At 39.7% G+C, this 25,254-nt stretch overlaps 1 protein-coding gene across 3 annotated transcripts in view; it reads right to left on the bottom strand.

The window, feature by feature from the left end:
* Positions 1–497: 497 nt before the first annotated feature.
* The window catches only part of LOC132815747 (cytochrome c oxidase assembly factor 1 homolog), a 67,525-nt gene continuing 42,768 nt past the window's right edge, over positions 498–25,254 (bottom strand). For all 3 annotated transcript variants that reach the window (XM_060824868.1, XM_060824867.1, XM_060824869.1), the window contains 4 exons: positions 8,271–8,383; positions 4,408–4,559; positions 4,012–4,088; positions 498–1,088 (listed from right to left, as the gene is read on the bottom strand). In XM_060824868.1, the coding sequence (XP_060680851.1) occupies positions 998–1,088; positions 4,012–4,088; positions 4,408–4,559; positions 8,271–8,364 (414 nt within the window). In that variant the 5' untranslated portion in view covers positions 8,365–8,383 and the 3' untranslated portion in view covers positions 498–997. The remainder of the gene's footprint in view (positions 1,089–4,011; positions 4,089–4,407; positions 4,560–8,270; positions 8,384–25,254) is intronic.

Below are 25,254 nucleotides of genomic sequence, written 5' to 3'. Positions count from 1 at the left end.
TTCTATTCCCAGACTTTAATAAGGTTTGTGTCAGGGGTTGAATGATTATTAAAAGATATATATGTAGACCAAGTCAAATTTATTATACAGCATACATCACTTCGCATAGTTCCAGCTCTTTTTGAATTTAATGCTTGAAACTCCATTAAATTTGGATTTGTTATTTCATATCCAAATGTTTTTGTTGCCATTCCATTCAAGAACTGAGGATTTAGCTCATAAGACATATAGTGACTGGAACGACACTCAGAGCAAGCTCCTCCAAGATCTGAAAGGTACATGTTTGTGCATTGACTACCTGTAGGTAGAAAAGTATGTTCCCTAGTTGCTGGTTGAATGTCAAGTAATTTGACATTGGCATTATATGTACATTTCTTGTATTCCTTGCGATCAATATCGACAAACATCTAAAGTTTTCTTAATAAAACACTGTGCAAAAAATAAAAATCCGGTCAATTCAGCCTATAGTCAAGGTTACTGATCAAACTAACATCAGCTTTTCAACAGAATTACCATTTATTCTCAGGAACACGTCCGTACATGGTTTGAGGACACAACAAAAAAAAATCTCCTTACATTGCTACAAACCTTTTTCAGGCCAATTCAATCCTTTAAATAAAATGAAAACAGAAATTGCTGAGAAATTCAGCTGGTCCAGTAGCATCTGTGGAGAGAACACAGAGTTAACATTTTGAATCTAGAGACCTTTCTTCAGAACCTTCTTCAATTCTTAAGACGGGTCACTGGACCCAAAACGTAACGCTGCTTTTTCACCACAGATGCTGCTGGACCTGCTGGGCTTTCTAGCAATTTCTGTTTTTGTTTGTGATTTCCAACATCTTTGACTTTATTTTTCTGTTTAACTGAAATTGTTGGATGCACTAATTTTAGAAACAACTGTATGATTTTAAACTTCAAACTATTTTGAAAAATTATTTTGTTTGAAATAACATCAATGATTGAATTACATTGTAAAGAATACAACTTTGCTCATGCATTAATGTTGGTGGTCTTTATCTTCAGTGAATGGATAAACTAAAACTTGTTGGCCATCCAGCAGCTGCAACACAGCTTCTTGTAGAAACCATCTAATAAAGAAAAAGAAACACCACAGGTAGAGTGATTAACAAATCATTCAGCAAAATTTCCAAAATTCTCATAAGCTTGAGTTAGGATCAGTCATGATATTAGATGTTTTGCCAATCCTCAGGTACCTCATCCAACCATCTATTCTTATATTTTCTAATCATCCTGTTCAGAGATGTTCTGACGCATCTTTGGAGCAGATGGGACTTGAACCCAGGTCTCCTGGTTCAAGGCAGAAATATAACCACTGTGCCACGACAGCCCTCCAAACAGTTTTATTTCATAGGAGTTATACATTTAGTGATAAGGTCCTAGGGAGTGTTGCTGAACAAAGAGACCTTGGAGTGCAGGTTCATAGCTCCTTGAAAGTGGAGTCGCAGGTAGATAGAATAGTGAAGGCGGCGTTTGGTATGCTTTCTTTTATTGGTCAGAGTATTGAGTACAGGAGTTGGAATGTCATGTTGCGGCTGTACAGGACATTGGTTAGGCCCCTGTTGGAATATTGCATGCATTTGTGGTCTCCTTTCTATCGGAAAGATGTTGTGAAAGTTGAAAGGGTTCAGAAAAGATTTACAAGGATGTTGCCAGGGTTGGAGGATTTGAGCTACAGGGAGAGGCTGAACAGGCTGGGGCTGTTTTCCCTGGAGCGTGAGAGGCTGAGAGGTGACCTTATAGAGGTTTACAAAATTAGGAGAGGCATGGATAGGGTAAATAGGCAAAGTCTTTTCCCTGGGGTTGGGGAGTCCAGAACTAGAGGGCAGAGGTTTAGGGTGAGAGGGGAAAGATATAAAACAGACCTAAGGGGCAACTTTTTCACACAGAGAGTGGTACGGGTATGGAATGAGCTGCCAGAGGAAGTGGTGGGGGCTGGTATAATTGCAACATTTAAGAGGGATTTCGATGGATATATGAATAGGAAGGATTTGGAGGGATATGGGCCGGGTGCTGACAGGTGGGACTAGATTGGGTTGGGATATCTGGTCGGCATGGATGGGTTGGACCGAAAGGTCTATTTCTATGCTGTGCATTTCTATGACTCTAAGTGCTCTCACACATAACTGTATGTTTCCTTTTCCGCATCACCAAATTACCCATAGTATTTTTTCATTTATTGACTACCACCAGTAAATCCTCCATGTTTTCTAATTGATCAAGTAGGTATTCTCTTTTTTTAAAATTATTTATGGCCAAATCTGCTATTACACACAACTGAATGTTTTCCCCCTATCACCATATCAAAATAGATGGTATGTTTTCCATCTATTAAACACCACCAATAAATCAACCATGTCTTCCAATTGTTTTTGTTTATTTTCAAATCAACCTATTCAGAAATGTTAGACACACCTCTGGAGCAAGTGGGACCTGAACACAGACCTCCTGGCCCAGAGTTAGGGGCATTACCATGCATCACAAAGCATCCCAAATACCAATTCTTTGTAAATGAGTGAATGTATATCCCCTAGTTGCTCTTTCATGGGGGACCAGCACAGTCAAGCTCAACCATGTCCTCACTCAATATCACACTTGTACATTTTCCTTGGAGACATTAAAGAGTAGGTATTTGACTAACTTTTCCATTTCCTATCCAGGCACACTAGGGACAGAACTTAAAACTGTCTTGGTTGAAGCAGCTCATTCAGTAGGTAAGGGATTAAATCTGTGACCTCTGCCACAATGTCAGTTGAGAACACTAGTAACTGACTGACATGAAAATACTATTTTGAAAATCAATTCTGGTCTTGCCAAGTTTTTCTCTCTCATTTTCCACAAGATGCAGAAGATATCCAACAAGCCATCAAGATAATCCTTAAAGCCTTTCAAGTGAACTAATGCTTGGTCCAAAACAATCCACTTTGCATAGATAGGATTTTTAAAAAGAGAATCAGAGAGAAAAACAACACACATTTAAAGGTCTTTAGTCACCCAATCTACAGTCAATAAAAAGATAGTACATTTTAGAGACTCTAGTTTAATTAAACATCAATATAACAATTAATACAATTGACCAGAAATGTTTTAGACATTTTTTTGGAATCTAAAGCACAATTTGGTTCCTATTGATGCATCTTATTTCATAAGATTCCTTTAAATCCAGTCAAATCTTATTTAATTAAATCTCTATCACATCTAAATGAATTCTTACTGAATACTGGTCATTTTTATAAGCAGTATTTTCTTTTCTCCAATCATTTCATTTTTCTCACATCACACCTATGAAAGTGGTTGCTGTTTATATCCCCAAAGGCTGTTTAAAATTGTGCTGTCTTCTTTGATCCCCTTCAGGTTGTTCTCTACTTTAGAACTTTTCCACAGAAGAAAATGTTGTACAGGAGGCAGCATAAATCATAATAACGGCACTGTATTATATCTTTGCAGAACTTCTTCATACTGTCGTTCACCATTACAGCATAAAGAATGCAATGCAAGTTCTCCACTTTGCGCCAAATGGAGTAGAACAAAAGTCATAAATTTCTTCTCATTAAGTCTAAATCACCTCGTTAACTGCCACACTTCTTGGCTATGTTCAGTTTCCTCATTCTTTGAAACCAAATCAGGACAACCTGAGAAAGTATAGTTAATTCTTCAAAGTTTGGGAGAAGATTTGTAGCTCGGGTGCTCGTTGTTGTGGTTCTGTTCACCAAGCTGGGAATTTGTGTTGCAGACATTTCGTCCCCTGTCTAGGAGACATCCTCAGTGCTTGGGATCCTCCTGTGAAGAATTCTGTGAAGAATTCTAGATAATTCTTTCAGATATGTGTGAAAATGTTTAAAATATTCATCTCCAGATATGTTCATACCACATAACACTTGTTGACAGAACTAAAATATATGCATAATTCTACTGATTATGGAAATCAAACTGACTTTTAAACAATAACATTGAAACAACAATCAATTAGTTGGTTACGTGTCTATAGGTTACCTTTTCTGTAGACCATCCCGAACAGAATAAGTGTGGAGATATCCAGCTGATTTTGATCCACAAACTGGGATTTTAATCTATAAATCAATGCCACACAATGAGTTAATAGAGTCAGTTTATCTGGATTCCTTGGACTAGCGCACATTTATTCTAATTCTATGCTTTCACTTAACATCCACTCACAAACTTCATTCATTATTTAAAAGGAATATATATTCCCTTCTGTAGCATCAAGAATGGAAACAATTCAGCTAATAATTAAAATTAAAAGGTACATGAAAACCAAAATGGACAGATGGAAGAAACCTGCACAATGATGTTACTGCTCCATAAACAACTTATAAGTTTAGATGCAAAAGCAGAGTTGACAAAAGAAATAATAACTGAAAACTGTACCCTTGCACTTTTTCCATCCACATGATTGTTCCTGTCAGTGAGTTTGATATTTCGGATGTGCAATGGAGGGGCTCCCAGGGCTTCTAATGCTGTGTCATTTTTGTTGAGTTCTTCAATTGCCAACTTGTAGTATTCTGATTTGGCAAAATTTTCTATAAAAACAATTATTCACAAGAGAGATCTGCATCAAATCCATACAGTATCAAGGCCACCCCCAGCCACCAAATCTGTAAGTCAATTTTAACCACCAACTCATTTATTCACATTAAGAGATTATGACAAATTTTGAAGGAAATGGACAAGAAGAGCTGAGATAAAGCTGAAATTCCAAAACTCATGAGTCAGTTCATAAACCAAAGGAAGGAAGGCTTTATCACAACACATAGCTCATTCATAAAGTCAGGAAGTATGGGACACAGGGAGATTTGGCTATCTGGATTCAGAATTGGCTGGCTGACAAAAGGCAGAGAGTGGTTGTAGATGGAAAGTATTCTGCCTGGAGGTCAGTGTTGAGTGGGGTCCCGCAGGGCTCTGTTCTTGGGCCTCTGCTCTTTGTAGTTTTTATAAAATATGGATGAGGAGGTTGAGGGGTGGGTTAGTAAATGTGCAGATGACACAAAGGTTGGAGGCGTCGTCGATAGTATAGAGGGCTACTGCAGGCTGCAGCGCAACAAAGACAGGATGCAGAGCTGGACTGAGAAATGGCAGATGGAGTTCAACCTGGATAAATGCGAAGTGATGCATTTTGGAAGGTCGAACTCAAATGCTGAATATAGGATTAAAGACAGGATTCTTGGCAGTGTGGAGGAACAGAGGGATCTAGGTGTGCAAGCACATAAATACCTCAAAGTTGCCACCCAAGTGGATAGGGTTGTTAAGAAAGCATATGGTGTTTTGGCTTTCATTAACAGGGGGATCACGTTTAAGAGCCGCAAGGTTTTGCTACAGATCTACAAGTCTCTAGTGAGACCACACTTGGAATATTGTATCCAGTTCTGGTCACCCTACTATAGGAAAGATACAGAGGCTTTGAAGAGGGTGCAACGAAGGTTTACCAGGATGCTGCCTAGACTGGAGGACTCACCTTATGAAGAAAGGTTGAATAAGCTCGAACTTTTCTCTCAGGAGAGGAGGAGGAAGAGAGGAGAACTGATCGAGGTGTACAAAATAATGAGTGGAATAGATAGAGTCAATAGCCAGAGACTTCCTCAGGGCAAGATTGACTGATACGAGAAGTCATAGTTTGAAGATATGAGAAGGAAGGTATAAAGGCAGACCTTCTTTATGCAGAGAGTTGTGAATGCATGGAATGTGTTGCCAGCTGTGGTGTTGGAAGCAGAGTCATTGGGGACATTTAAGCGACTGCTGAACATACATATGGACAGCAGTGAGTTGAGGGGCGCGTAGGTTAGATTATTATATTTTACATTAGGATTAAACCTCGGCACAGCATCATAGGCCAAAGGGCCTGCTCTGTGCTGTACTTTTCTATGTTCTATAGTGTGACTTGGGTAAAGTAGACGAGAAAAATCAATAAGGAGAGTAGCATTTGAAAGGGTGTTGGAGTTTTGGCCTTTTAGTAAAGGGGAACGTAGGCCACCTTTGAGCTAAGTAGAAAAGTGCCCAGGTATACAGGCAGGACAAATGGAACCTTGCAATTACTGCCTCATCATCAGTTCAGTAATGGAGGGTGTCATCAACAGTGCTATTAAGCAATTCTTGCTTAGCAATAAACTGCCTACTAATGTTTCATTTGGATTAAGCCAGAGCCACTTAGCTCTTGATCTCATTACAGCTTTGTTCACACATGGACAAACAAGCTGAATTCCAGAGATGAAACATGAATGACAACCCTCAACATCGAGGCCATTTGATGAGTGAAGCATCAAGAAACCCTAAAGTGGAGTCAACAGGAAATGGGGAGTGTGGAGGAGCGAGCGGCAGAGGAAGCTGTCTGTGGATTGAGTCATACCTGGCACAAAGGAGATGACTGTACTTGTTGGAGGTCAGTCATCTCAGCTCCTGGACATCTCTGCAGGAGTTCATCAGGAAAGCGCCCTAGGTCCAAACACCTTTCCTTCATCATAAGATCAGAAGTGGGGATGTCCGCTGATGACGACACCGCCGTCGGCATCATTCATGACTCCTCGGGTTCTAAAACAGCCCATCCACAAAAGGAACAAATCCTGGACAATATCTCGGCTTAAGTTGACAAGTGGCAAACAACATTTGTACCACATAGGTGCCAGACAATGACAATCTCCACCATGAGAAACTAACCATCAACCCTTAACACTTTTGTGGTACGTGACATTGCACTGTATATGAAGTCTTCTGTTTGTATAGATTGTTTTTGTTCTATCTCTGTTTGTCTGAGTCACTGCGTAGTACCATGAAACCATGCCAGAAAGAATGCCTAACTCCATGTCATCACAGAATGTACCATGGATGTCTGTACTGAAAGTCTGCTGGAGAATGTGGAAAAATATAGGACAATGGGTTCTGCTGACACCAGTGTTCCTCATTCTGGCCTCTGTGCTGGTGTGAAGTGTGATGGTCAGCGAAGTCTGGGGCAGGAAAGTGTGCAGTACACAGGGGGCCAATGCATGAGGATGGCCAGGATTAGGGAACTTGCAGGTATGTCTCCTATATAGTGCATGGGTCTTTGTGCAACATTCGATCCCTTTAAAAGGGCCTCATGAGAGTGGCCTTTCCTGGGGCCGTGGTTTCAGGATATGGCATAAACCATTTAGGGCTGCATTGAGGTGAAATTTCTTCACACGAGAGGTGATCCTGTGGAATTTCCTGCTACATAAAGCAGTTGAGGCCAAAATATTGCACAATTTCAAGAAGGAATTGGATAGCATTTAGGACAAAGAGATCAAAGGATATGGGGGAAAAAAAGCAGGAACAGGCTATTGAGTTGGATGAGCAGCAATGATCATTATAAATTATGCAGCAGCCTACTTTTGCACAAGTTTTGTATGTCTATATTTCCTGTGAACCTGATAGATCACTCTTGCTAACCCCATTGACCAATATAGCTGGACAGCCTGAGGTAAGAAGTGCGCGCACCCCTGATTGATACCTATGTATCTCTCTGACTGCATTACCCTATCCCACAGATTGGTTGCTATGCAGTAACAGGACTGACTACAGCTCACTCCCCAGAGACTGCAGAGGTACAAACTCTCGAACCACGATCATCTCAATAGGCCAAGGACAGGCATTCTATCCACTAGTCAGGGTATAGGAGGCTGCCCTTGACACTGTGTCGAGACTCCCTGACTCACTGTACCTCCATGGACTTCAGTGAAAATACACCCCTATGACTTTGAGACATGGCTGTCTGTTTGCTGCACATAACTGTGTTTGCCAAGTACTGGCACATGGTCAAGATGGGAGATTGACTTTGTACACTGCTGCACAGCAAGCTGTACAGTATACGAAGGTACAGTATCTTTGAGAAATTTTCTAAATTTGCTTCAGTGAAGACTGATGCAAAATACCTGTTCAAACTGTTCCTTCATTCCTTTTATTATCAATTCCCCAGTTTTGCTCTCTAGAGGACCAACATCAGCTTTAGTTATCCTTTCCCAATTTAATTACTGATTAAAACAGAGACAGATTCTACATTACTCACTTTTTTTCTCATTACTTGACATTTCCCTCCTTTATTTTATTTGTCATTCTTTGCTATTTCTTAAAATGCATACCAGTTTTCTGACTTATCACAAATTTTTCAGTATGATGCTGTTTTTAAGCTTGTTACTCAGCCAGGTCTATGATATCTAGCAAATGTCAGTGGGATAAGGTTTTGGAACAAATAATAAGTCTAACAGGTTGTGTTTTTGTGGCCTTACGTTGCATAAGGTAGTACATCACTGCACATCCTCCTCCAGATACTATTCCCAAGTATATAGCCATCTGCTGTAAAGCACGCGTTGAAACTGGCATCCTCCAAGAGTTACAGAACCTAATAAAAACAGAACAAAATGGCAATAAACTACAGTTCCAGATATATTCAAAATCTCACATTTGGGCTGATAAAAAGAAATAGAATGGAATCCTGGATTTCTGAAATAAAATTAGAAAATTCTGGAGATTCACAAGAGGCCCTTCAGTTTAAAAAAAAGATTGACCTGTTGCTTCTCTTTTGGGTTTATATCTTACATCTGTATTGGAATTTTGCAGAAGGATATCCAAAGCATGAATCTATTACACTTTGCAAATTTTTCATGAATATGCATTGCATGTCCTGCATTTACTATTCTGATTTTCAGCTTGTGAATTGTCCTTCCTATGGTGTCTTAGTTTAGCTTTAATAACATAATGCGTTTCTACAAATTAGGCAAAGTAGATTTGAAGAATAGATTTGTGAACAGTCGTTATTTCCAGAATTCTCTCACAGATCTTGTGAACCTTACGATATTGACAGGTCAAACATTAAAACCAGTGTTAGATGACAAGGAAGGAAGCCTAACATATGGCCACACTTAAGTACAAAGACATACGGCTGAATTCCATCAAAAATCAGCTAAGTGTCAATTTTGGGGAGTTTCTTGGAGGATTTCTCTCTGTGAGCTCTAGCAAGCTATTTTACACACTTTATTGTGTATGCACAATGTGTCTATAGCACCACTGTCACCCTATCTTGCATTCAGCAACAGTAGATATACTCACCAGTGCTGTGTTTAATTTCCAGCTGCGTACCATGTCAAACACTGCTAGCCACAAACAGCTACTCACTGTGTATTTTTTTTGTTTTTTAGATTAGATTACTTACAGTATGGAAGCAGGCCCTTCAGCCCACAAGTCCACATTGACCCTCCGAAGAGCAACCCACCTAGACCCATTCCCTACACCAAACACTATGGGCAATTTAGCATGGCCAATTCACCTTTCTTGCACATCTTTGGACTGTGGGAGGAAACCGGAGCACCCGGAGGAAACCCACGCAGACATGGGGAGAATGTGCAAACTCCACACAGACAGTTGCCCAAGGCAGGTACTGAACCCAAGTCTCTGGCTCTGTGAGGCAGTAGTGCTAACTAATGTGCCACTGTGCCACCCTACCATGCATTGTTGCACAATTAGAGTCATAGAGTCACAGAACTGTACAGCACGGAAACCTTTGGTTCAACTCATCCATGCTGACCAGATATCCCAACCTAATATAGTCCCATTAGCCAGCATTCGATCCTTATCCCTATAACCCTTCCTATTCATATACCCATCCAGATGCCTTTTAAAAGTTGTAACCGTACCAGCCTCCACCATTTCCTCTGGCAACTCATTCCATACACATGCCACCTTCTGCTTGAAAAAGTTGCCTCTTAGGTCCCTTTTATATCTTTCGCCCCTCACCCTAAAACTATGCCCTCTAGTTCTGGACTCCCCCACCCTAGGAAAAATACCTTCTCTATTTATCCTATCCATGTCCCTCGTGATTTTATAAGCCTCTATAAGGACACCCTTCAGCCTTCGAAGCTCCAGGAAAAACAGCCCCAGCCTCGTCAGGGATAGCTCAAAACCTCCAACCCTGGCAATATCCTTTTAAATCTTTTCTGAACCCTTTCAAGTTTCACAAGATCCTTCCAACAGGAAGAAGACCAGAATTGCACACAATATTCCAACAGTGGCCTAACCAATATCCTGTACAGCCGCAGCATGACCTCCCAACTCCTGTACTCAATGCTCTGAACAATGAAGGAAAGCATACCAAACGCCTTCTTCACTATCCTATCCACCTGCGACTCTCCTTTCAAGGAGCTGTGAACCTGCACTCCAAGGTCTCTTTGTTCAGCAACACACCCTAGGACCTTGCCATTAAGTGTATAAGTCCTGCTAAGATTTGCTTTCCCAAAATGCAGCATCTCACATTTATCTGAATTAAACTCTATCTGCTACTTCTCAGTCCATTGGCCCATCTGGTCAAGATCCTGTTGTAATCTGAGGTAGCCCTCTTCGCTGTCCACTACACTTCCAATTTTGGTATCATCTGCAAACTTACTAACTGTACCCCAGTTGCTCACATCCAAATCATTTATGTAAATGACAAAAAGTAGAGGACCTAGCACTGATCATTGTAACACTCCATTGGTCACAGGCCTCCAGTCTGAAAAACAACCCTCCACCACCACCCTCTGTCTTCTATCTTTGAGCCAGTTCTGTATCCACATGGCTAGTTTTCTCTGTATTCCATGAGATCTAACCTTGCTAATCAGTCTCCCATGGGGAGCCTTGTCGAACGCCTTACTGAAGTCCATATAGGTCACATCTACAGCTCTGCCCTCATCAATCCTCTTTGTTACTTCTTCAGAAAACTCAATCAAATTTGTGAGACACGATGACTATCCCTAATCAGTCCTTGCCTTTCCAAATACATGTACATCCTGTCCCTCAGGATTCCCTCCAACAACTTGCCCACCACTGATGTCAGGCTCACTGGTCTATAGTTCCCTGGCTTGTCCTTACCACCCTTTTTAGACTTCAAAGTTTGTGCGAAAATTTGTAGCTCGGGTGCTTGTTGTAGTGGTTCTGTTCGCCGAGCTGGAAGTTTTTGTTGCAAACGTTTCGTCCCCTGGCTAGGAGACATCATCAGTGCTGTGGAGCCTCCTGCGAAGTGCTTCTTTGATGTTTCTTCCGGCATTTATAGTGGTCTGTCCTTGCCGCTTCCGGGTGTCAGTTTCAGCTGTCCGCTGTAGTGATTGGTATATTGGGTCCAGGTCGATGTGTCTGTTGATGGAATTTGTGGATGAATGCCATGCCTCTAGGAATTCCCTGGCTGTTCTCTGTCTGGCTTGCCCTATGATAGTAGTGTTTTCCCAGTCGAATTCATGTTGCTTGTTGTCTGAGTGTGTGGCTACTAGGGATAGCTGGTCGTGTCGTTTCGTGGCTAGTTGGTGTTCATGTATGCGGATTGTTAGCTGTCTTCCTGTTTGTCCTATATAGTGTTTTGTGCAGTCCTTGCATGGTATTTTATAAACTACATTAGTTTTGCTCATGTTGGGTATTGGCTCCTTTGTTCTAGTAAGTTGTTGTCTGAGCGTGGCTGTTGGTTTGTGTGCCGTTATGAGTCCTAGGGGTCGCAGTAGTCTGGCTGTCAGTTCTGAAACGCTCCTGATGTATGGTAGTGTGGCTAGTCCTTTTGGTTGTGGCATGTCCTTGTTCCGTGGTCTATCTCTTAGGCATCTGTTGATAAAGTTGCGCGGGTATCCGTTTTTGGCAAATACCTTGTATAGGTGTTCCTCTTCCTCTTTGCGCAGTTCTGGTGTACTGCAGTGTGTTGTAGCTCTTTTGAATAGTGTCCTGATGCAGCTTCGTTTGTGTGTGTTGGGGTGGTTACTTTCATAGTTTAGGACTTGGTCTGTGTGTGTTGTTTTCCTGTGTACCCTTGTGGTGAATTCTCCGTTTGGTGTTCTCTGTACTATCATGTCTAGGAATGGGAGTTGGCTATCCTTTTCTACTTCTCTCGTGAATCGGATGCCTGTGAGTGTGGCGTTGATGATCCGGTGTGTTTTTTCTATTTCCGTGTTTTTGATGATTACGAAAGTGTCATCGACATATCTGACCCAGAGTTTGGGTTGAATTTGTGGTAGGGCTGTTTGTTCTAACCTTTGCATAACTGCCTCTGCTATGAGTCCCGAGATTGGTGATCCCATGGGTGTTCCGTTGATTTGTTCGTATATCTGATTGTTGAATGTAAAGTGTGTAGTGAAGCATAGGTCCAGTAGTTTAAGTATGCTGTCTTTGTTGATAGGTTCCGCCTCCTGTTTTCTGTTATGTATGTCCAGTATGGCTATTGTTTCTCTGGCTAGGGTTTTGTCAATCGAAGTGAACAGTGCCATCATGTCGAATGAGATCATGGTTTCTTCTTTGTCTATGTGTGTATTCCTGATGGCGTCCAAGAATTCCTGTGTTGATTGTATGGAGTGTTTGGATCCGCTGACCAGGTGTTTCAGTTTCTGTTGTAGTTCTTTGGCCAGTTTGTATGCTGGTGTCCCTGGTAGTGATACTATGGGTCTGAGTGGGATGTCTGGTTTGTGTACTTTGAGTAGTCCATAGAATCTGGGGGTGTTGTTGCTTTCCGGTTTCATTCTTCGTAGGTCCGCTTTGGTTATCTGTCCGTTTTTTTTGTAGATTCCTTAGAGTGTTATTTATTCTATTGGTGAGTTGTGGTGTGGGGTCCGAATCCTTCATTTGGTAGGTGTTGGTGTCTGCTAGTAGGTGTTGTGCTTTTTTGATGTAGTCTGATTTATCTAGGATGACAGTCATTCTGCCTTTATCTGCTGGTAGTATGATTATGTTCTTATCATTTCTTAGTGCTTTCAGTGCTTCCCTCTCCTTGGTGTTGAGGTTATGTGTTTATCTTTTTCTTATCATCATAGGTACGACCGTTTGTCTCACTGTTTGTTGTGTCTCTTCAGTCAGTCCATTGTTCCCGAGTGTGCATTCCAGTGCTGCTAGGAAGTCTGCTGTCTTGGCGTCCCTGTGGTTGTAGTTGAGTCCCTTGGTCAGTATAGTTCTTTCCGTGTCTGTGAGCTGTCTGTGGGAGAGGTTTTTAACCCAGGTGTGTGTTGTAGTGTCCTCTTTTTTGTGTGTTAGTTTGGCCAGTTTTTCTTTTAGTGCCGTTTTTTTGCGATGTGTTGTCCTGTTCTGTCCTATAGTGACAGCCTGTTCTATGGTCCGGGTCCATTCATGATTAGCGGTCTTTGAAATTAACGACTTTTGGCGCGCAATTTCTTGTTTGTATTTGTGCAGTCTGTTGTGAGCTCACAACAGATTGTGAATTGCTTCAACTGCCCTTAAAGTGATTTCTTGTAAGAGGGAAATTAAACTTGCTTCTAAATTCAACACCGGTGTCTTCTGAACAATTAAAAATTCTCAATCCTAGAATGTTCAGAACTAAAAGCAAAGTTAAAGGCCTCATATGTTCATCCAACTTGGTGTAAACAAAACAGCACAGAAATATTTTCATTAACATCACAAGGGTCTACAGTGATCTGCTTTATGGCAAATTGCTGGATTTAGTCATTGCTTCAGGAGAACAGTTCGATTTTGTTCTTTTAAAGAAAACCCCTCGTAGCTAACCATCGGCCTTTATTTTGAAATCTAAATTTTACGTTATGTATATATACATATAACTAACACACACACACACACACACACACACACATACACACACACACACAAAAATACTCCTTTCACCACAATGTAACAAAGCACTAACAAAGTAGTCCCAACGGAATATTTAGATTAGTGAATGAGGAACAGTGAGGACTGGTTGCAAGGATTGATACTTAATACAAAGACGTACTGCACAAAATCTTTTTAAAAATGCATTAGTAATCTTGCTGAATGGACATATAATTGTCAAATGAATTTTAATGTTGGCAAATGTGATATATTGTATTTTGATTTAAAAAATGGAGGCTGCATATTACTCAGAAAATAAAAATCTACTTTGAGCATAGCAGTGGAGGAATATATAATTTCAAATATACAAATCAATAAATTAGTGACACTGGTTTAAGACCAGGAACAGACAAACCGAGCACAAAGATTTGCTTCTAAAAAGATAGAACTGAAGTTGTAAAACAAAATTGCTAAAATTGTATCAAATGTTGGTCAGATTACATGGAAGTACCATGGACAGTTGTGGTTGATGTATTATAGAAAGAATGCAACAATACTAAAGACAATACAAAATAGATTTGCTAGAACTGCGAGGTTATACCTATCAGAAAAGGATGACTTTTCAGATGACAAAATGTTGATCAAGCAGATACAGAGAGAGTGTTTCCATTTTACAGAGGTCATCAATATTAGATGATCACCACAGAATCAAATAAGGAATTCAGAGTAATCTCTTCAAAGACTTTCACTGAGATAAGTAGCATATATGCATTTAAGGGACATTTAGATAATCCTCTGAGTATGGAGAGAACAGTTAGATAAGGGGAATTGGAGGGATGTAAATGTCTGCATAGATTCTTGAGCCAAATGGATAGTTTTTGTATACCCTATGCAATTTCTAAGTGAAATTAAAACAAACTCACCTGACTCCATTTTCTAACAAGGGCTTTTAACAATCTAATATCAGAGTTACATTACTGTTATACCAGATGACCCTATTACCACTGTACCGTTACAAAGGTCCTGTTTATAATTCTTCATTACAAAAGGAAAGACAATGACATGATGCTAATGTCAAAGGACTGGTAATCCAGAGGCCCAGAAAAAGTAGCAATCTGGCTCACTAATATCCTTTAAGGGAGGAAATCTGTCATTCTTATTTAGCCTGGCCATATGTGGGTTCAGACTCTCAGCAATGTGGTTGACTCTGAAATGCCCTGAAATGACCCGAGCAAACTGCTCTGTCTAAATGCTATTAGGGATGGACAACACGCACATCGCAGAAAGGAAAGGAATGAAGAAAATGGTATTGTCAAATAGCCAGTCATCTGTGCAAAACCCATTAATGTAAACTCTTAGGTTAATACTTTGACAGTTTTGAAAGCAGGACTATTTGGAATTTGAACCAACATTTTAAAACTGTATAAGAGTGATTTTCTACACCTTTGCTCACAGTAACAAAGGTCACTTTCATACAGTGGCAGAGTGATTCTCATTTATTTTAACAACCGTAACTTATATTTATATAGCAGATTTAATACAGTAAAATATCCCAAGGTGCTTCTCATGGGGATATCAAGTAAAATCAAAAGATTAAACAAGAAGTTACATGTTCCACGTTTGATCTTGATGTCATTAAGTAGATGGAGTCAGAGATTACTTGAATTCCTGTTTGCATATGCAAAGTGAGGGCAAAGTTAATGAACCCACTACTACTGAATTTCATTTTGCACTTGGCAGTGAAGTGCAGTACATACAACCAGTAACAAAATATATGTTAGATGCAGATATATTATGAAGTTCCATTTCATTCCAATACAACAAAAAAGCTGTATAAAAAATCATGAGGGAGAGGATGTCTTTCGCTCTACCTATTTCATAAAATTAAAGATCAAACATCGAACAGGTAAGTGATCACTTAATCTTTCCCTCTTATTTGTGAAACACATTCACTCAAAATAATACAAGATCTTCAAAGCAAAGTTCTCATCTTGAACTATTAACTCAACGAATAATGAATATAGTTAAAACCTTTATTTCGGTTACTTTTTAATGCAATCTATTAACTGCTTCCACATAAGAAAAAGACACACAATAATATCCAACATTTTGCTTCATCTATTTATGTGTTATATATCCACGTACATATAGAAAATTAAGCGTACCGTCCTGAGAAGTTTCCTTCTCCTAAGAATCATTCCTAACAAATCAAAATAACAAAAAAAAGTGCAAGCATTCAATTTTGATTCAACAGTCTTCTTACAAGAGTGATTCCCTCATTAAAGCTGGCATTAATATACTATTAGTTGTCTCTAAAACTGCTGCTGCAAATATATTTGCAGTGTCTTTCATAGAATCATAAGACACAGTAGCAGAATTACACCATTCGGCTTATCGAGTCTACTGCACCACTTAATTATGGCTGATATTTTATAATCAATCCCATTCTCCGGCCTTCTCCCCATAACCCTTGATCCCCTTTCTAATCAAGGGCCTAGCTATCTTTGTCTTCAAGACACTCAATAACTTGGCCTCCACAGGTTTCTGCAGCAATAAATTCTACAGATTTTCACCCTCTGGCTGAAAAACCGCTTCCTCATTTCAGCTCTAAAAGCGTCATCCCTTTATTCGGAGGCTGTGCTACTAGTGGAAACATTGTCTCCATGTCCAGTCTATCCAGACCTCTTAGTACTCTGTAACTTTCAAACAGATCAGTCATTGTACTTCTAAACTCCATCAAGTACAGACATAGAATCTTCAACCACTCCTCATATGACAAGCCCTTCATTTTCAGGATCATTCTTGCAAAACTGCTCTAGATTCCCTCCACTGCCAACGCATGTGTCCCACCCCTTAGATACAAGGCCCAAACCTATCATAATATTCAAAATGAGGTCTAACCAAGGCCTCATTGGCACATTTCTGCTCTAATTTCAAGAGTTCTGGAATACAAATGTATTTGCCTTTCTAACTGCCAACTGAACCTGCATGTTAACCGTATGAGATTTCTGAACGAGGACTCCAAAGACTCTTTGTGCTTCAGATTTTCAAAACCTTTCCCCATTTAGAAACTAGTCTATACCCCTACACTTCCTATCAAATATGCAGAACCTTACACTTTCCCACATTGCATTCCATTAGTGATTTCTTTGCCCCACTTTTCTAGCCCATTCCAGTCCTTCTGCAGCCTCACTTTTCCTCAATATTACCCTTCACCTCTCTTTGTATCATCTACAAGCTTCCTAACAATGCCCTCAGTTCCTTTATCCAGATTGTTAATGCATAACGTGACTAGTTATGGTTCCACTGACCCCTGTGGAATCCCACTAGTCACTGGCTGCCATCCTGAAAAACACACTTTTATCCCCACTGTCTGCCTTCTGCCAATCAGCAATCCTCTAACCATGCCAGCTTCTTGTCCCTAGCACCAAGGGCTCTTATCTTATTTAGCGCTTCCTATGAGGCACCTTGTGGAAGGTCTTTTGGAAATCCAAATAGATCACATCCACTAGCTGTCCTTTAACTTTCTTGTTACCTCTTCAAGGAATTCTAACAGATTTGTCAGACATGATTTCCTTTTGCTGAAATACTGACTCAGCCCTGTTTCTCCATGTGCCTCCAAGGACTCAGCAATCTCATCTTTAACAATGAACAATAAAATCTTAACATCTAAATCTAACCTCAGGTTAACCTGGAAAATGGAGTTCAAGCCAGTTAAACTAGATCAACCACGACCTTATTGAATGGCACAGCAGGATTAGATGATCGACTCCTACTTCTAACGATCCTAGAATTTCTATGATTCTTCCTCAGTCAGATCAACTTTCATTTTGGAGCAATTCAATATAAATTCTGGAAGAATAATTTCAAACAATGGATAAAGTATTAATTAATGGGCCTGTATGTCCCACCAAGGTCAGGTAGCATTTGGTCAATTTCTCTGAACGTCATTTTTTTTTGTTTTGGCAACAAGTAAGGTATTACATATTTATATACATGATTACTTTTGTTCTTCATAGCTGCAAATGGTGGTTTCACAATTTTGCAGTCCTGAGCATTTGGTAATTCTCTAATCTGCCCAGTTTCATCTTAATTTTAGATATTTTCCATGTTGTCTTGAAACAGATATAGTTTACAGCTTTGACATGAGGCCATAAAATAGCATTTGGTAAAGAATTATACAGCAATGCTTAAATTATCCCATTTAAAATGGGTGTCTTTTATATGTTTGTTCAGGTTTCATAAGTCCAGAATGATTTGGTGTTCCAATATTTTGTTTCAGTCCTATAAAGATATTTGAAAGAGTCTCCATGCTGTCATTGCATTTACAATCACACCATTGGCTGGAATGTTTCTGTCCCTGGAGTGGCATGGACAATGAGGAGAAAGGTGGGAGAATAGGGAATGAATGAAAACAAAAAATCAGAATCTCACAGAGAAAATACTTGACTTTCCTTTTAAGCTTTACATGCTGTTTTCAGAATTCACTATTGAGCTGAAACTATTTTATTTACATCCATTTGTCTGTCGTTCTAGCCTAATTTGCCTGATTTCAAATTCTCCTCTCCTTTTCCAAAATGATGCAAATTCCCGATGAGCAAGTCAGAGCTGACACCTGGCAGCTGCAGCTTGCCAATAGTTTACACCAGCCATCATCCAGTTGTGTCTTCATCACAATATCCCTGCATGCTCCATGGCCACTATTCTCTTCAACCTTTTGTCCACACAACGTGACACTGGCAATCCATTGGTCTCAGCAGATCTTCCTGCCTGCTCTCCGACCAATTCATTCCTGATGAAGGGCTTGTGCCCGAAACGTCGAATTTCCTGTTCCTAGGATGCTGCCTGACCTGCTGCGCTTTTCCAGCAACACATTTTCAGCTCCGACCAATTCAGACAACACTTCAGCAATTCGACTCGATACCTATGACTTGCATGCTTTTGCCAGGTTGCTCGTGAGCAGGGACACATAACGCATTTTACCCATCATTGCAGTTATGACAGTTATGTCATTCAATCACTCTGCCTTTACTTGGGAGGTTCCCCGTCTCAGCTGAATCATTGTAGAAAATAACTAAAAAGCATGATCTCAACTTGAGATGGAAACATTTATGCAAACCAAGTGTAAAGGCAAAACAGTGGCCGCTCAGGGATGATTTCTTATGTTGTGAAAGAAATAGATCTGGAACAACAGAAATCTGTTGTGTTGGGAAGCAACACTTTGTAAGAGCATGTTACAATCCATATCGCAGTTCTATGGCAAGTAATGCAATAAGGTTTATTCCAGGCTAGAAATATTAGTATTATTGTTAGTTGGACTAAAATTCAATACAAACAATAGAGGGTGGCAACCTCCTAAGTCAGTGTAAAATGAGACGAGGTCAGGATGGCAGATTTGCTTCCCTAAAGGACATCAGTGAACCAGATGGATTTTTCTGACAACACCTTCATGGTCATCACTGGATTTTTAACTGAATTCAAATTCTACCATTTGCCACTATGGGATTCGAATCTGGGTCTCCAGATCATTACCGGGGTTCTGGATTAATTGTATGGTGATCATACCACTAGGCCATCATCTCCCTAAGTAGGCTTCCAGCTCCCACCCTTTTCCATCCACTATGCTCCAAGATTCTAAAAACCTGATTCCACAATTGGCTATAGCAGTTACTCAAACTTCCTTGTAGTTTTCAAAATCCAGGGATGCTATCCAAGTGCTTTTGTACGCTTGGACTACAAAGTCAAGAGAACCTTTCCTAGTATTGCCAACCCACATGTGCCTGAACCAAATGTAGTTTATTTTCAATTAGAAACTGATCAGAAATGTTTGGTTTGCAGTCACATTTAACAGTTATATCATAGACTCTGTCATTAACATATTGTGCTGACAATAATTTAAAATTTCTATACCTATGCCTCTACTTTCAAGGCAGACACAAATAATGAAAGAGAAAGCAAGAAAAAAGTGTCAACAGTTTACAATCATTTAGAGCAGTTATGAAAATCACATGGGATGAATGCAAAGGAACACACTTAGGTCACAAGCAAACTGTAAACTATATAATGATAGTCAAGTACAGTTATTTCTTTCGTTACGGTACCCTGACTATACATGGCCTCAGGGTGAATCCTAACTAAAAGCAACCTATTCTTTGAATGTGATCCTTACTATTTTAATTATGACTTTATAGTCCAGCCTGATTAAGCTACAGAGTTCAGCTAGCTACTCTTAAAGGCAAAGAATCCTCACATAAAAAAATTCAATAAAGCTTTCTTCAATCACATAAACATATGACAAAAATCAGAATAAACACGGCAAAATGTCATCATATTGCCGATAACAGATTATGATAAATATTATGCGCTTCTTCCATCTTATTTCTTCTACTGGCAAAAATGTTTACACTTTTTGATGAAATAAAGCATGTTGATTTGTGAGCTAGAAGTACTGAGCTCTGGAAATGACACATAGGATCCTACCAGGAGTTCTATGCATATCGATGTCTAGGAAAACATGCTGGCCACAACTTTTTCCATTCATTGATAATTAAACAATGCTGCAGCAAATTTATTAATAAAAACATCTAAGTAACTGGAATGTTTACTTTGCAGCTTATGAGAAGATACCTACTTCAGGTGGACTTAGAGCCAGCACAAAATTGCTGATTTCTACAAGAGGAGGACCATAGCACTATAAATTTGAAATTGTAAAACAAAAGATAAACTGTAGTGTAATTATGGCATCAGCTATGTTATGTTGCAAACACTTTTCTCATAAAACAGATGAATATAACACAATTACTGCAGGTTGCAATTAGCTCAACAAAATACAACTGCACTGTTGGATGAATGCAAACTGCATTCATGGCTTAAATATATTTCAATTTATAAATTAAGAAAATAACAGAGTGGATGGATTGGAACATTGAAAACTATGAAGTATGGTGTATGCTATTTATCTTCCTGTTTTTCTGTTGCTGGATTTTGCAGTTCTAAGAGTCTTTCCCAAAAACAATGTGGCACAGTTCACAAACCTTTAATTACTGCTTAAGTTTCAAAATTATGTAACTACCATTTCTGAATTTCCTGAAAGAATGCTCAGGCAAAGTGATAAATATTGAGGCTTATGATGTTTGGACAAACATTTGTTTCCTTTCAGAGTTTTCTGCATGAGACTCAGTTTCCTGCAAGTGATGCTACTGAGCAGTGTTAACCCATGCATTTCACTATTGGAAACCACAACTGTAAGCACTGTCTTTATTGCTCAGTAGTAGTGTCCCTCCCTCCGAGCTAGGAGACCCGGTTCACGTTTCACCTGCAGAAGTATAAAGTAACATCTTCTGAACAGGTTGATTAAAAATATTTTCTTTTAAGCATAGTTTTAAGTGCCACTTCCAGATCCACTTGATGTGCTACAAAATGTCCAGATGCCTGAGAGTCTTTATACAGATTCCCAATTTCAGTCATGTTAAAGATGATTATCTTTGCTGTAAAAGTAATTTGGCTTTGCCATGTACAAGTGTTAAATCTTCAATTCTGATGTATTGTGTCTCGAGTTGAAGACACGTAAATTCAACTAAGTGTGTCTAATGTGCCTGTACTCTGGACACTGTTAAAGATGCAACCAGAATTTGAATTAGGTACTTCAAATGTATTGCAACTCAGCAGATTTTGGCTTGTTCTTGTAACAGTTCATCCTCAGCCAATGAGGTGAGTGACTTTGTCATGATAGAGTTTGCAGAAAAAAACAACAGTTGGCCACTGATTCCACAAGAAGTGAAACCATACCACTGACCATAGCCTCAGGGAGAGTCAGACGGTTTGCAAATCTTGTCATCCTATTTGATCCTGACTGAACTTCCAAGCTCTGTAGCATCACCACTATTTCAGCCTATGTCCTGCTGGATCACCCATCCTTTATTTTGTCACTTCTTGACTCAACTATTTCACTGTTCTCTTGCCCAGTCAGTCATCTTCTAGATTCTACAAACATGGGAATCTTAAGGAGTGCTTTTTTAAAAAAAAATCATATTCTGCGCAAGTTAGGAGGTAGATACATAGGTACAAGGCCCATTACAGGGTTTAGCACAGAATCTGGGAAGGTAACATTGCACTACAGAGGTAACACTGTCATCTTGGAGGTGGAATGTTTCAAATGAGCTCATAAAAATGTTACATTTTGTCATTCTGACAGATTTCAACATGTAATAAACTGATCTAACGAGATTCCATCCAGAGGAAAATAAAGGTGCATGGGAAAACATTTGCCATCCCTTATGTGAATATTCCATGCTTGAAGAGGAAGTTGATAAGCATAAAGACTTCTACCACAACAAAATGAAACACTTTCACCGAATAGGAGATACTAACAACTGGAACTGAAACTTCCAGTCATAGAATATTTTTCTGCTCATCTTCAACTTTAAAAGATCTAAAACTTTGGCTGCCTCTTCAATATGTAACATTTGATACATTTGTATATTTAGCAATAATAACAACCAGCGAGGATTTCAAAAATGGATAATTCAGTCTAACCAAGTTCTTTAGATTGGCTTGAATGTTTGCTTTCTTCTCTTAATATAATTTCATTTAAAATTAACTAACTTTAATGTAATACTTGGAACACATGGCATGTGAACAAAGCAAAATTATTTTCCAGCTTTGCTCCTGGACCAACAGAAGCAGCAGCAAGGCTCTTCTCTCATCCCTCCAACTAATCGACATCCTGTCCTGTGATCAGCCATCCTTCCCTTCATTGTAGAGGCCTCCTTCGCTCCAGTATCTTATGGTCTTGCAGTCTTAATCCAATTAGTCCCTCTGAGATTCAATCTCTCTCCCTTTGCTGTGGCCTCATGGTGTTTTCCTTTTGGTTCCTCAACCCCATCTGTGTACAATAGTTCACACCAACCAGGCAGACTCTCAATTTTCCAAATGGCAGCTGGCCTCATTGAGTAAAAGCTTTTAAGTGAGTTTCAGCTAGTAAATGTAAGGTTATTCGCTGTGGATAATCATTCTGACTTCCCACTCTGCCTTCTATCACACCTCCACAATTGCTAGTTAATGCTAGGCTAGTATCAAAACCATGACAGTATGATATTCTAATCAATTATTAAGCACCTTGGTGCAATTTTGATACTTAGAAAGTTCAAAGTACTATCATAAGAAAGGTTTGCTCGAGTCTCTTCAGAAAGAAAACAATAAAAAGAGCAATTGATACATTCAGAACATATTGATCAACATAGACACAGTCAAGGACAATGAGAGAGAAAAACAGACACAAACAGCAACAGAGAGAGTTGGTTTGCAAATGTATTTTAAAGGGGTGTGAGAGAGAGAGACAGACAGATAGACAGACATAGATGCAAGAGCAGATGGAGGGCTAGCAAGAGAAAAAAAAACGCAAATATAGAGAAAGGCAGATAGAATATAAATGAACAATGGGAAGAGAGAGTAAAAATTGAAAACTTAAACTCACATTGTGGCTTTAAGGTCAGAGAGGCAATTTTGGAAAGATGGTCGTTGGGACATCTGCCCAGTCCATTCCCACCTCCAAGTGATCTTCCTGGAGGTGGGTTCAGACCAGAATCTGCAGCTCTTCTGGGGGAAAACCCTGCTCAAAGGGTGGCTGGCAATATGGCTACAATTTATTACTAAACATTGAAAATGTGACACCATCTTTAGGGGCTATTTCAGTCTCCCAAGAACACTGGACGTGCCCACTTCTCGAGATGGGGAGGTCCCAGCCTGGAGCCTCAAGTGCTCCCACTAGCGGAGCTCACCAACCAACTTTTAATTTGGCAGGGCGCCCACAGCTAACCAGCTCTTTGGCCTCGTCCAGTGTGATTGGAATGCAGTGGGGTCAGGACCTGAAAATGAACCTGAACAATGTTTAAAAAACCAAGCTAGTTAGATTCCATCCGGAGGAAAATAAAGGTGCAAGGGAAAACCAATGTTTCTGGACATATGCCATTTCTTGTGTGAACATTCCATGCTTGAAGAGGAAGTTGATAAATGTAAAGACTTCTGCTTCAGCAAAATGAAGCATTCCCACCCAATGAGATACTAACAACTGGAGTTGATATTTCCAGTCACAGAATTTTTTTTATGCTCAGCTTCAATATTAAAAGATCTAGAACTTTGACTCTCTGTTCAATATGTAACATTTGAAGGTTTGACAATAACAACCAGCATGGTTTTTCAAAAGCGGATAAACTCAGTCTGACCATGTTTCTTTGTTTATCTTGAATTTGATTTTAATATAATTTCATTTAAATTGATTGACTTTAATGCCATACTCAATGAATGAATTATCATACAACAGAGCCAATTTGATGGTTTAAAATCAGTTTTCAATTAATTTATCTAGGGAATAAATTTAAAATTAAATAACAATGCATTGTAACATTGCAAGGGTTCTGGATTTTCAGAAAACTAAAACCTAAAGTTTTAGATAATAGGAGTTAAGTATAAACATTTTAGTTAACCCCCTTCTAAACTACTGTCAATGCAAGAGAGGCAACTGATTGCGGAGTAATTAGTGAGACTTTAGTTACTTAAGAGCTGAAAATGTGTTGCTGGTTAAAGCACAGCAGGTCAGGGAGCATCCAAGGAACAGGAAATTCGACGTTTCGGGCCACAGCCCTTCATCAGTTACTTAAGATGCAAGTTCAGTAGTCTAATTAATAGAGAAATGATACAACAGCTTGGGGATGTGGAGCACACAACATATTCCACTTGGATGAAACATGATCAGTGGTAGCAGCTTTTGGAGATACAGCAGTAGCTGGAGTCACTGCAGTACACTGTGAGGCTAACTGTTTAATAGTTAACACATTAATAGATGTGGTCAACCCACAGATTAAAGGATATGCAGGCAGGGAGTGAATGAGTGTGACCATTATGCCATCAAGGGAGATCAAGCCGGTAACACTAGAGCCCCCCAAAACAGTCTTCTTATTTTGAATATTGGCAACTGCAATTAAATCTCTGGTGTGCGCGGCTACAGCCAGGTACGTGGCACCACAACTGGCATCGCTATACAGGGGGAGGAACTCAATTCTCAATTGGAATGTGAAATGTGATAGTTAATGAAATAGACAGGCATTTCTGGGGCCACAGATTTCAAGATAACCTGTTATGTACTAGGGTCAATATTGAAATGAAGGCGAACATTGCATTTGCCTTTCTACCTGCTAACTGGACTCATATTAACCTTAAGGGAATCCTGAATGAGGACTTCATGCTTCAGATTTCTGAAGCCTTTCTCCATTTAGAAATTAGTTGACGTGTCTATTCTTCCTACCAAAGTGCAGAACCTCACAATTTCCCACATTCTATTCCATTTGCTACTTTTTTGCCCACTCTCCTCCTGCAACCTTAAAACAATGTGCCCCTCCACTGATCTTTGTTACTAGGTTGCAGATGACACCACGCCCTCAGTTCCTTCATCCAGATCATTAAAGTATAATGTGAATAGTTGTCTTCCCAACACTGTTCCTTGCACAACTTCACTAGCTACTGGGGGCCATCCTAGGAAAAAACCCTTTAATCCCACTATGTCTTCGGCCAGTCAGCCAATCCTCTATCCATGCTACACCTTACCCTAACTTCATGGGCTCTTATTTTATTTAGTAGCCTCCTGTGCAGTACCTTGTCTGGAAATCCACACAGATAACATCCACTGGCTCTCCTTTGTCTAACTTGCTTGTT

Source organism: Hemiscyllium ocellatum, chromosome 5 (assembly GCF_020745735.1).
Source record: "Hemiscyllium ocellatum isolate sHemOce1 chromosome 5, sHemOce1.pat.X.cur, whole genome shotgun sequence".
Lineage (NCBI taxonomy): Eukaryota > Metazoa > Chordata > Chondrichthyes > Orectolobiformes > Hemiscylliidae > Hemiscyllium > Hemiscyllium ocellatum.
Note: the sequence above shows the minus strand (reverse complement) of the source record. Positions and strands in the feature narration are given on the sequence as shown.